At 41.9% G+C, this 14,160-nt stretch overlaps 1 protein-coding gene across 1 annotated transcript; it reads left to right on the plus strand.

The window, feature by feature from the left end:
• Positions 1–9,457: 9,457 nt before the first annotated feature.
• LOC123484494 (stonustoxin subunit beta-like) lies at positions 9,458–9,970 on the plus strand (the record flags this gene model as incomplete). Its single annotated transcript, XM_045214905.1, has 1 exon — positions 9,458–9,970. A coding segment is annotated over one exon (513 nt), but the record flags the coding sequence as incomplete, so codon positions are not given.
• Positions 9,971–14,160: the final 4,190 nt, after the last annotated feature.

Raw genomic sequence — 14,160 nt, forward strand, 5'->3', positions numbered from 1 at the left:
GAGAGCAAGAGAGAGAGAGAGCGATAGAGAGAGAGAGAGAGAGCAAGAGAGAGAGCGAGAGAGAGCGGGAGAGAGAGGGAGAGAGAGAGAGAGAGAGAGAGAGAGAGAGAGAGAGAGAGAGAGAGAGAGAGAGAGAGAGCGAGGGTAACAGTCAGCCAGATTAGGCTACAGGTAAATAAATAACATGGCTGTTGTTGACAAGCATGGACCTATTCAGTTCATATCCATATTATTAATATTTCATTTCAGAGATTGAAATTACGACCCCATTCTCAGTAGCCTATTCCAGCAGGCTACTGGGCAACAGAAGCACTTCCTACCTCAACATCGTCTTGCTATTCATGTTAAATAAATGAATCTGTCAATTTGAACTAAGCAAGCTGCTAAATCATTCAGCTTACATCTTGCCTACATATTTCCCAGGCTACTGGAGGCTGTCTGAAATAAGATGTAGGCCTATCAGGGGCTATGTTTTGGCCTAGTTTTCAGGCCTTGTGGGCGGGTTTTGAGTAGTCATTGGGCTAGAAAACGTCATTGCATTGAATAACCTGACTGTTTGGATCTGTCTGTTACTTAATGTTTTATTTCTGAGAGATAATGAATAAAAGAGAACACTGTGTTAACCGCAACCAACATGCTGGATCTCTGTTTAGGGGTCAGTGGTCTAAAAGGAGTCTCTCTGGGGAGAGAGAGGAGGGGATCCCTGCCTCTAAAATGAGTCTCTCTGGGGAACATGACACCAAAGCTAAGAGGTGAGATGACAAAATTGTTTAAGAATTTATATTCGAAAATGCTATATAGGAGAAAAGAAAATCACATTTGTTTTTTTTCATCAGAAATGATTACTAATGGGTACCTTCAATGTAACTATTGTAGATTTTAGATGTGATTTAAAACCATTGTTTAGCTGGAATGTAATGTTCGTATCCTGTATATTTGACTGTGATACGTGGTCGTCTCACCTAGCTACCTTAAGATGAATGCATTTACAGATGTCATATGTTAATTTGACCCAGTTTCTCACAGCAGGAAAATAATCCTGCAGCAACAGCAAATGTGCATTTTTAGGTGGATTATAATTAAGGGATATTTTCTGTAGGGGTTGATACATTTTTCATCAGGGAAAATCATGTCTGACACCTTTATAAAGCCTTGTAGTGGTTTAATCATTTCTTTAAGCAATAAAAGCTAATTGACCAACATTTCTGAAAATGGATATATATCGTTTTGGAATGAAACTCTTCTTATGTTCCCCATCTGAGTTCAGAGTAGGTGAGAGATGTAATGTGTGTCTCTGTTGTGTTGAAGCCCAATCAAGCAGGAGAGACCAGCCTCCCCTGTACCCAGCTGTGTGTCCATGAAGAGTGACCAGTCTATGAATATTCCTATAATGTTTAGAGAGGGAGACTTTTCTACTGAACAAAGGTAAGAAGAACTCATGGGTCATGGTCAGTGAGTTAAACAATACTGTCTCTAGTCATTTCTCCTCTCCCATTTTACCATTTATTTTTGTTGTTTTCATAATCCATAGGCTAAACCTTTTTTTCCATTTTCATAGTCCTGAAACAATATCAAACAAACACAACAATCCCTCCCTGTGTGTGTGTGTGTGTGTGTGTGTGTGTGTGTGTGTGTGTGTGTGTGCACTCCCTGGGATGAGGAAATGTAATCTCATGTTTTGTCCACAGAAACCAACAGGAGAGATCAGAGTCAGAGATGCTCAGTGGTCAGTCTTCCCAGAGTCATCAAACAGACCTGGCCTCCATATTCAGTGTATGTGGTCCTGTTATGTACATTTGTTTTTGTTTACCTCAAGTAAAGTTGATCTGTCATCATTCATTAATGTGTTAATGAGAAAGCATTTAGTCTCTTGCTTAACTTATTTACTTGATTTATTTCAGTTGCTTGAAGAGAATATTATAACATTTGTGAAGAACGAGCTGAAGATGTTCAAGAGATTCTTAGTCCAGAACTCCCAGAAGGCTTTGAGAGTCAGAAGCAGGATAAGGAAGTGGTGGATGCTGAAGATGAGAAGCAGGAGAGCAGTGCCAGAGAGGGGGCTCTGAAGATCACACTGCACGTCCTGAGGAAAATGAACCAGAAGGAGCTTGCTGACACACTGGAGAAATGTAAGAGCTGTCTGCCTCATGTTGAATGCTGTTTTAGAACATTTAAAAGCTGTAGCTAAAGTACAGCTAAAGTAGCTGTGTAAATCAATGATATTGTAGCAGCCTTAACACAACACCTAGTGACCTCATCAAGTAGCAGAAGAATGTGTTGTGTTGAGAGAGAGAGAGAATAATATAATCAGTCACACCAGTCTGTAATGCATTATGAAAACATTTACACATTTATATAGTCAGTTAAGATAATAAAGTATTATAATTTAAAATGTTATAACAGTCCTAGAATACTGTAGGCTTTAAAACATACGTAATAGTAATGTTCTCTGTGTTATTTCTAGATTCAGATGAGCTTGCTGTGATTTGCCAACGTGAACTCAAATCTAATCTAAAGAAGAAGTTTCAATGTGTATTTGAGGGGATCGCTGAACAAGGAAACCAAACACTTCTCAATAAGATCTACACAGAGCTCTACATCACAGAGGGTGGAAAAGGAGAGGTCAATAATAAACATGAGCTGAGACAGATTGAGACAACAACCAGGAAGCAAGCAAGACCAGAGACTGCAATCAAATGTAATGACATCTTCAAACCCTTAACTGGACAAGACAAACGTATCAGAACTGTGCTGACAAAGGGAGTCGCTGGCATTGGAAAAACAGTCTCTGTGCAGAAGTTCATTCTGGACTGGGCTGAAGGAAAAGCAAATCAGGATGTCCAATTTGTATTTTCATTCCCTTTTCGGGAGCTGAATTTGATGAACGGGGATGAACACACTTTCATTGAACTTCTCAATTACTTCTCCGTGGAAACCAAAGAATCAAGAATCTCCAACTACGACAAGTTCAAAGTTCTGTTCATCTTTGATGGTCTGGATGAGTGCCGACTGCCCCTAGACTTCCAGAAGAACAAGATCTGTTGTGACGTCACAAAGTCAACCTCAGTGGATGTTCTGCTGACAAATCTCATCAAGGGAAATCTGCTTCCCTCTGCTCTCCTCTGGATAACTACCCGACCTGCAGCAGCCAATCAGATCCCTTCAGTGTGTGTTGACCAGGTGACAGAGGTACGAGGGTTCAATGACCCACAGAAGGATGAATATTTCAGGAAGAGATTCTGTGATCAGGACCTAGCCAGCAGAATCATCTCACACATAAAGACATCAAGGAGCCTCCACATCATGTGCCACATTCCTGTCTTCTGTTGGATTTCTGCAACAGTCCTTGAGCACATGTTGAAACATAAGACAGAAGAGATGCCCAAGACTCTGACTGAGATGTACTCACACCTTGTGGAGTTTCATACCAAACAGAAGAATGAAAAGTATCTTGGGAAAGAAGAGACAGGTCCACACTGGAATAAAGAGAGCATTCTGTCACTGGGAAAACTGGCTTTTCAACAGCTTATGAATGGCAATCTGATTTTCTATGAAGAAGAGCTGAAAGAGGCTGGGATTGATGTCAATGAAGCCTCTGTGTACTCAGGATTGTGCACACAGATCTTTAAAGAGGAATGTGTGCTGTACCAGGACAAGGTGTACTGCTTCGTGCATCTGAGCATTCAGGAGTTTCTGGCTGCTGTATATGTGTTCCTCTCATTCATCAACAACAATGAGAATCTAATGGCCGAACCGCAAGTTACTGAAGTTACTGTCTACAAGAGTGCTGTGGATAAAGCCTTACAAAGTGAGACAGGAAATCTGGACCTTTTCCTCCGCTTCCTTCTGGGCCTCTCACTGGAGTCCAATCAGAAGCACTTACGAGGTCTACTGACAAAGACAAGAAGCAGCTCACAGAGCCATGAAGAAACAGTCAAGTACATCAAGGAGAAGATCAGGGAGAATCCCTCTCCAGAGAGGTGCATCAATCTGTTCCACTGTCTGAATGAACTGAATGACCATTCTCTAGTGGAGGACATCCAAATCTACCTGAGCTCAGGAAGTCTCTCAGAAGCCTACCTGTCACCTGCACAGTGGTCAGCTCTGGTCTTTGTGTTGCTGACTTCAGAAAAGGAGCTGGATGTGTTTGACCTGAAGAAATACTCCAGATCAGAGGAAGGTCTTCTGAGGCTGCTGCCAGTGGTCAAAGCCTCCAGAGCTGCTCTGTGAGTACATAAAATGACATTTAAGTACTAATCATCAGGAAGAAATATTCAGTTTAGAGAAATATATGTATTATAATATGTATATGATTAATATTGAAAAACATATTGAATCAATGCATTGATGTTCACATTAGTATAACAATATGACCATACAATTCTAGGAGACGGAAGATGAATCTATATGTTGTTTAAGAGAATAAACCAAATGCATCTGCCATTGTCCTTCTACACTACTGGTGTTAAATTAACAGTGTGTTTGTGAAATCATGATGATCTCTCTTTCAGGCTGTCAGGCTATGGAGTCACAGAGAAAGGCTGTGCTTATCTGGTCTCAGCTCTGAAGTCAAACCCCTCACACCTGAGAGAGCTGGATCTGAGTAACAATGACCTGAAGGATTCAGGAGTGAAGCTGCTCTCTGCTGGACTGGGGAATTCCCACTGTAAACTGGAGACTCTGTGGTCAATATTCCTGTAGTTGGTCAATAAGTGATAACTGTTCACCAGATCCACATGGGTTTACCAGGCACACATAGTCCACACCATATGTGTTTGGACAGTGAAGCTTACAGTTTTAAATTTGGTGCTATTGGATTTGAGATAGAATGTTTTGTATTAGGCAACAGTACAGAATGTCACCTTTTATTTGAGGTTAATGGTGAGAGGTTAGCATGTTTTGTTGTAGCCTCTGTAACTTTCTCACTCATTATTATTCATGATTTATTCATGATTATTCTTAATCATAGCATCATCAGGATTAATTTAGTAATGTTTAGAAACATGTTATCTACCCACTTAGACAGAAAATTACTCCAGTCATCATCCACCATTCAGTTACAAATGGACAAAACATAACCCAAAACACAACCAAAACAAACTGCAAATGCAACCAACGAGTTTGGGACCAAATACTCAACTTTTGACTACTTTAATATACTATAAGTGAATTGGTCATACATGTTTCTCTCCACAAGCAATATTATGATAATTTCTAATAATGAAACATTAATTTTTGAATAGATATGGCAGGTTTCAGGACACTGATGCATCTGAGCATTTTGAAAAAATATTCTGCCACTATTTTCACCACCAAAGAATAGCAGTGTTGTTTTAATATGATTTGACTCTTTGCAGGCTGCCAGGGTGTCTAGTCACAGAGGAAGGCTGTTCTTCTCTGGTCTCAGCTCTGAAGTCAAACCCATCACACCTGAGAGAGCTGGATCTGAGTAACAATGACCTGAAGGATTCAGGAGTGAAGCTGCTCTCTGCTGGACTGGGGAATCCCCACTGTAAACTGGAGACTCTGAGGTCAGTATTCCTGTAGTTGGTCAACAAGTGATAACTGATCACCAGATCCACATGTGTTTACCAGGCACACATAGTCCACACCATATGTGTTTGGACAGTGATGTTTACAGTTTTACATTTGGTTCTATGCTCCAGCATTTTGGATTTGAGATAGAATGTTTCATATTAGGCAACAGTATATAATGTCACCTTTTATTTGAGGATATTTTCATACATATCTGTGTTACTGTTTAGAAATGAAAGCACTTTATGTATCTATTTCTCCCATTTGTATATGTCGTACTAATTTGGACATATTCACTTATATTGTATTAAAGTAGTCATAAGTTTTGTATTTGGTCCCATATTCCTAACCTGCAGTGATTACATCAAGCCTGTGATTCTACAAACTTGTTGAATGCATTTGTAGTTTGTTTTGGTTCACACACACTGGACACACTCACTCACTGGACACACACACACTGGACACACACTGGACACATACGCACACACATTTGACACACACACACACTGAACACTCACACAACCTGGACACACACACACACACACACACTGGACACACACACACACACACCTGACACACACATACACACTGGACACACACACACGCTGGACACACAAACAACCTGGACACACACACACACACACTGGACACACACACGCTGGACACACACACTGTACACACACACACTGGACACACAAACACACACACTAGGATTAATTTAGTCAAAAGTTTAGTATTTTGTACCATATTCCTTGCCTTTAGTGATTACATCAGTCGTGTGATTCTACAAACTTGTTGAATGCATTTGCAGTTTGTCTTGGTTGTGTTTTTGATGATGTTTTTCCCAATAGAAACTGAATGGTGAATAATGTCCTGTCATTTTGGAGTCACTTCACTTGTATTGTCAGTAAGAATAGAAGATGTTTCTGAACACTTCTACATTCATGTGGATGCTACCATGATTATGAATAATCATTAATGAATCGTGAATGATGATGAATGAGAAAGTTACAGAGGAACAAGGATCATACCCCCTCTGTTATTGGTAATGGTGAGAGGTTAGCATGTTTTGTTGTAGCCTCTGTAACTTTCTCACTCATTATTATTCATGATTCATTCATGATTTTTCTTAATCATGTCATCATCAGGATTAATTTAGTAGTGTTTAGAAACATGTTATCTACTCACTTAGACAGAAAATTACTCCAGTCATCATCCACCATTCAGTTACTATCGGGCAAAACAAAACCCAAAACACAACCAAAACAAACTGCAAATGCAAGCAACGAGTTTGAGACCAAATACTAAACTTTTGACTACTTTAATACACTATAAGTGAATTGGTCAGAATACTTATGACTTCTTCAAATGGGGGGACTAGATACATAAAGTGCTTCATTTCTAAACGGTGAAACAGATATGTATTAAAAAACCCTAAAATAAAAGGTGAAATTATATACTGTCACCTCATATGAAACATTTGATCTCAAATCCAAAATGCTGGAGTATAGAGCCACATTTAAAATGTTAGCTTCACTGTCAAAATAGATATGGTGTGGACTGTATACTCAATACAATCTAAATCTGATTCCGGACTGTCTGTCTTTTGACTGATACTGCTTTTTAAACTGCTCTGGTCAGTCTACTCAAATATTTGTACTATACATGTTTCTCTCTACAAGCAATATTATGATAATTTCTAATAATGATACATTAATTTATGAATAGATATGGCAGGTTTCAGGACACTGATGTATCTTAATATGTAGAAAAAAATATACTGCCACTATTTTCACCACCAAAGAATAGCAGTGTGGTTTTTTAATATGATTTGACTCTTTGCAGGCTGTCAGGCTGTCTAGTCACAGAGGAAGGCTGTGCTTCTCTGGTCTCAGCTCTGAAGTCAAACCCCTCACACCTGAGAGACTTGGACCTGAGCTACAATCACCCAGGAGACTCAGGAGTCAGACTGCTCTCTGCTGGACTGGAGGATCCACACTGCAGACTGGAGAAACTCAAGTATGTAGAGGGTTTATGTCAATGTTCATATCAGACATGTTGGAGTTATCAGGCTAGTTAAGACAAACATTCTGACCACCACTTGGACTAAGTTATATAAAGACTGTGTTTGTGTGTGTGTGTGTGTGTGTGTGTGTGTGTGTGTGTGTGTGTGTGTGTGTGTGTGTATGTGTGTCCTGTGTGTGTGTGTGTATGTGTGTCCTGTGTGTGTGTGTGTGTGTGAGTGTGTGTCCAGTGTGTGTATGTGTGTGTGTGTGTGTCCAGTGTATGTGTGTGTTTGTCCAGTGTGTGTGTCTAGTGTGTGTGTGTGTGTCCAGTGTGTATGTGTGTGTGTGTGTGTCCTGTGTGTGTGTGTTTGTCCAGTGTGTGTGTATGTTTGTCCATTGTGTGTGTGTGTCCAGTGTGTGTGTGTGTGTGTGTGTGTGTCCAGTGTGTGTGTGTGTGTGTGTGTTTGTGTGTGGTCCAGTGTGTGTGTGTCGTCCAGTGTGTGTGCAAGTGTCACTGGACCCACACACACACACACACACACACACACACACTACACACACTGGACACACTACACACACACACACACACACACACTGGACACAAACACACACGCTGCACAAACTGACCCACACACACAACACACACACACACACACACACACTGGACACACACAAACACTGGGACCCTACACACTAGACACACATAAACACACATACTAGACGACACACAACACAAACACAGACACTTACACTGGACAGACACACACATTAACTGGACACACACATACACAAACACACAGACTGGACACACTCACACAAACACACGCTGGACACACACACACACGCTGGACACACACACTGGACACACACACACACACTGGACACACACACACTACACACACACACCAGACACACACACCAGACACACACACACACACACACATAGACACGTACACTGGACACACACACACACACACACTGGACACACACACACACACACACACACACACAGGACACACACACACACACAAACACACACACTGGACACACACACACACACAATGGACATACACACAGACACACACTGGACCCACACACACACTGGACATACACACACACACACTGGACACACACACACACATACACTCACACACTGGACACATACACACTAGACACACACACACACAAGTTACACACACTGGACACACACACACTGGACAAGCATTCTTACCACCTCTTGGACAAAGTTATATAATGTGTGTGTGTGTGTGTGTGTGTGTGTGTGTGTGTGTGTGTGTGTGTGTGTGTGTGTGTGTGTGTGTGTGTGTGTGTGTGTGTGTGTGTGTGTGTGTGTGTGTGTGTGTGTGAGTTCAGGTGTTTCCCTCAATGATTGTCTGTTCTTCTGCTTACCGCTACAGTGTAGGAACATGGTGGGAGAGAGAACACAATGAAACCTGGACTTAGAAAATGTGAGTGTTGACTGCTGTGAAGAATATGACTAAGAATAAGTCTTAATTCAAGTGAAGTCAAAGTCAAAGACCACCATCATTACTTACTTGGTCAAATTAAATATCAGCTGTAGTTCTACAGAAGCACAAATCAGGGACACCAAAGTTTACAAAGAGTTGCTTTGAAAGTGTGTGTGTTTGTGTGTGTGTGTGTGTTTGTGTGAGTGTGTGTTCAGTGTGTGTGTGTGTGTGTGTGTGTAATTAATGGGAATACGTGTGTTTTATATTACCATACAGTATAACATATGATCATTCAACAAGTCTCAAGTTACCTTAACTTCTCCTTTTGATACCTAGAAACATCTACATTAAATGAATTAGTGAAAAGTGAGTTAACATTCTAATGTGAATGATGATGATTTCTAATATTGTGTCTGGTTTCATCCATCAGATGTCTGTGATCTCACACTGGACCTAAACACAGTAAACAGATTCCTCTCTCTGTCTGAGGAGAACAGAAAGGTGACATGTAGGAGAGAGGAGCAGCCGTATCCTGATCACCCAGAGAGATTTGAGGACTATGGACAGGTGCTGTGTAGAGAGGGTCTGACTGGGCGCTGTTACTGGGAGGTAGAGTGGAGTGGGAGAGGGGCTGATATAGGAGTGACATATAAAGGAATCAGCAGGAGAGGAGGGGGTAATGATGGCTGTGTGATTGGATGGAATGAGAAGTCCTGGAGTCTGACCTGCTCTGACAACAGTTACTCTGTCAGGCACAATGATAAGTCCACTACCATAGACGCCCCCTCCTCCAGCTCCCACAGAGTAGGAGTGTATCTGGACTGGCCAGCCGGCACTCTGTCCTTCTACAGAGTCTCCTCTGACACACTGACCCACCTGAACACATTCCACTCCACATTCACTGAGCCCCTCTATCCAGGGTTTAGGGTTTATCATGTTGACTCCTCAGTGTCCCTGTAAATAATAACCATGGTAACACTGACACACACACACACACACACACACTCACACTGGACAGACACACACTGGACACAACACACTAGACACACACACACACACACTGGACACACACACACACACTAGACACACACACACACACTGAACACACACACTGGACACAAACACACTGGACACACACACACACTGGACACACACAAAACACACACACACACACACACACACTGGACAAACACACACACTGGACACACACACACACACTGCACACACACACGCACTGGTCACACACACACACACACACACACACACACTGACACACACACGCAGGACAAACACACACACACACACCGGAACACACACACACACACACACACACACTAGACACACACACACACACACACACACTGGACACACACACAAACACACTGAACTCACAAACACACACACACACACACACACACACTAGACACACACACTGCACACACATACTGGACACACACACACGCTGAACACACACACACACACACACACACACACACACACACACTGGACACACACACACTGAACACACACACACACACACACACACACTGGACACACACACACACACACTGGACACACACACACACTGAACACACACACTGGACACAAACACACTGGACACACACACACAGTAGAACACACACAAACACACACACACACTGGACACACACAAACACACACACACACACACACACACACACACGCTGGACAAACACACACTGGACACACACACACACACACACGGGACACACACACTGGACACACACACTTAGGACAAACACACACACACACCGGACACACACACACACACATACACTGGACACACACACACTGAACACACCCACACACACACACACACACACACTGGACACACACACAAACACACTGAACACACACACACACACACACACACTAGACACACACACTGCACACACACACTGGACACACACGCTGAACACACACACACACACACACACACACTGGACACACACACACTGACACACACACACAAACACACACTGGACACACACTGAACACACATACACACTACAGACACACACACACACTGAAAACACACACACACACACACACTGGACACACACACACACTGGACACACACACACACACTGGACACACAAACACACACTGAACACACATACACACACTAGACACACACACACACTGAACACACACACACTGAACACACACACACTGGTCACACACACACTTGACACACACACACACACACTGGACACACAGTGGACACACACTGGACACACACACACACTGGACACACACACACATGCTGGACACACACACACACTGGCCACATTTCCATGTTTTGGATTTTGATGAAAGGAAATCCCATATAGCCTACTGGACAGGACTTTGCTATGGCATCTTCTGTTTGGGTGTCTCAGGTCAGGTCTGAGCCATGATCAGAATGTGTCTCTGTGTCTATTTCCAGCCCTGCCATTTCTACCTGTCCTGATCTAGTGTTTCACCCCTGACCTCCTCACACCGTCTCACTGTCCATGTCTGTTTTTAGCTCCCACCTCTACTTCACTGTGTTATAATGGACCTTATGCTTGTTATGTCACCTCTGTAACCAGTTATCAAACATACTGACCTTTCTGACCCTATCCCATGGCCCTACTTTCTACAACTGAACATTTAAAGTCCTCTGAGTTTTGCTTAGTGTCCATTTACTTATGTATTTGCTGTGTATTGGAATTGTGCCGCAGAGCATCATGGGGGTTTGTATGTGTTGAGATGATCACGTTCCAGATAAATGGTTGAACTGATTCCTGTCTCCTGTCTCATCATTATTGAATTGTTATACAGACGTGGTTATGAAACCCACCAGACATAACAAAAGATTGGTGATGAGTAAGTCTGAATCTACAGGAACTATTCTGTCTGGAAGAAGTGGGTTTTTACAACTGTTTAAAACTGTTATTTTCTGTGGTACAGTCTAGGCTAATGTTAACACAGTGTATTGCTAGCAGAGGCAAGTGCATAGTCCAGCTAGCTAAGAGAGAGTTAATATTGTCATGGACGTCAGAAAAGGACTGGAGACGGACATCGGAGCGGGAAAACAACTTGATTAAAAAGGAGGAATATACAGTGATTAAAGGAAAGGACATTTAATCAACTGTGAAGACAAACCTTTTAATTAAAACTGCTAAATGAGCGCATTTAGGAGGAAACGTCAGTGTGTGAAGTGAATGAAGATCACATGACTGAGGAAAATATTGCTGTGGTTGAGGACAATATTGAAGTGAGTGACAATCAGGAGCTTATTGAGAAATGAACCATTATTGGAATTGTTGGAAACATTTGACAGTTTGATGAAAGTATTGAGCAGTGGAGCTCATATACAGAACAGTTTGAATATTTTGTTCTTGTAAATGACATGGATGAGGACAACATTGTGCCTACATGTTTTAGTGTAATGGGGCCAAAGACATTTAATTTACTAGGCAGCCTGCTACAGCCAGACAGAACAGGTAATAAGACGTATGGGGATATTGTGGAGATACTTAAAGGACATTTTTCACCAGAACCACTAGTTAATGCTGAAAGGTTCAGGTTCCACAGGAGACATCAGGAAGAGGGGAGAATCAGTAACAATGTTTGCTGCTGCATTAAAGAAACTACCAGAACACTGAGTTTAATGCTGTTCTAAATGCATCATTAGGAGACAGACTAGTATGTGGGCTACGGAGTGAAGCTACACAAAAGAGACTGTTGACTGAAAGTCATCTGACCTTGGCAAAGGACATTGAAATCAGTGTGTCCATGGAACTAGCTGCTAAAGAGGCTCACCAGTTGAGTTCATCAGGAACTTAGTGGGTTCATCTAACAATCCTAATCACCAGCTGATACATTTTAATCTCATACACAGGGTAAACCTTCCACCTAGAAAACATCATTTAATGAACATATTAACCTCTCTTCGTGTGATCTATGTAATCAATGTAAGGTTCTGTATTTATTTTTCTCAGTTCACCTTGTGTTCTTGAACGTAGCCCTGTTTCTTTGTGTTCTTGAACGTAGCCCTGTTTCTTTTGTGTTCTTGAACGTAGCCCTGTTTCTTTGTGTTCTTGAACGTAGCCCTGTTTCTTTGTGTTCTTGGAACGTAGCCCTGTTTCTTTTGTGTTCTTGAACGTGGCCCTGTTTCTTTGTGTTCTTTGAACGTAGCCCTGTTCCTTTGTGTTCTTGAACGAGCCCTGTTTCTTTTGTGTTTTGAACGTAGCCCTGTTTCTTTGTGTTCTTGAACGTAGCCCTGTTTCTTTGTGTTCTTGAACGTAGCCCTGTTTCTTTGTGTTCTTGAACGTAGCCCTGTTTCTTTTGTGTTCTTGAACGTAGCCCTGTTTCTTTGTGTTCTTGAACGTAGCCCTGTTTCTTTGTGTTCTTGAAACGTAGCCCTGTTTCTTTGTGTTCTTGAACGTAGCCCTGTTTCTTTGTGGTCTTGAACGTTGCCCCTGTTTCTTTGTGTTCTTGAACGTAGCCCTGTATTCCATTTTGTTCATTGATTTCACCTGTGTTAGTTACTCCCTGGTCTCATCAGCTCCTTATTTAGTTCAGTTCGTTCTGTTTGTGCCTTGTGAGGTATTGTTCGTTTTGACTCTACTAATACTTTTCCTAGCTCGTTTGTGAGAACCAGTTATAGCCTTCAGTCCTAGTTTTGTTTCACCTGCTTGTTTGCCTACCTGTGTATGACCATTGCCTGCCTGTGACCACGATTCCTGTCTTCTGTAAAGGCGACACACCTGCGCGCTCTGCGCGTGAATCTACACCTTTTTCTCCTGAGTATTCATTACAGTACCCTAATGTTAAGTGTCATAAATGTATAGTTATTAGGAGCTGACATCTTTAAAGATAATAAGAAAGAGGGAAAAAGATGGAAACTAAATGAAATGATGAAAGTATAAAATAGTAACCATCTGGTGAGCTAATACCCTGACCCTACCCCAAACCCCACAAAACCTCCCCAACTGAGGGAGTTAATAAACCATACCCTTAGACGCTAGTCTTTAAGATAGATGTACCGCTATGCATAGCATCGCCCCAAAGAGGTTCATTCTAAATTATATGGATATGGCATTAGAAGTGCACTGACTGTTCCCTGTAACATGAATATATTG

The sequence above is a fragment of the Coregonus clupeaformis genome, unplaced genomic scaffold, assembly GCF_020615455.1.
Source record: "Coregonus clupeaformis isolate EN_2021a unplaced genomic scaffold, ASM2061545v1 scaf0333, whole genome shotgun sequence".
In the NCBI taxonomy this organism is placed as follows: Eukaryota; Metazoa; Chordata; class Actinopteri; order Salmoniformes; family Salmonidae; genus Coregonus; species Coregonus clupeaformis.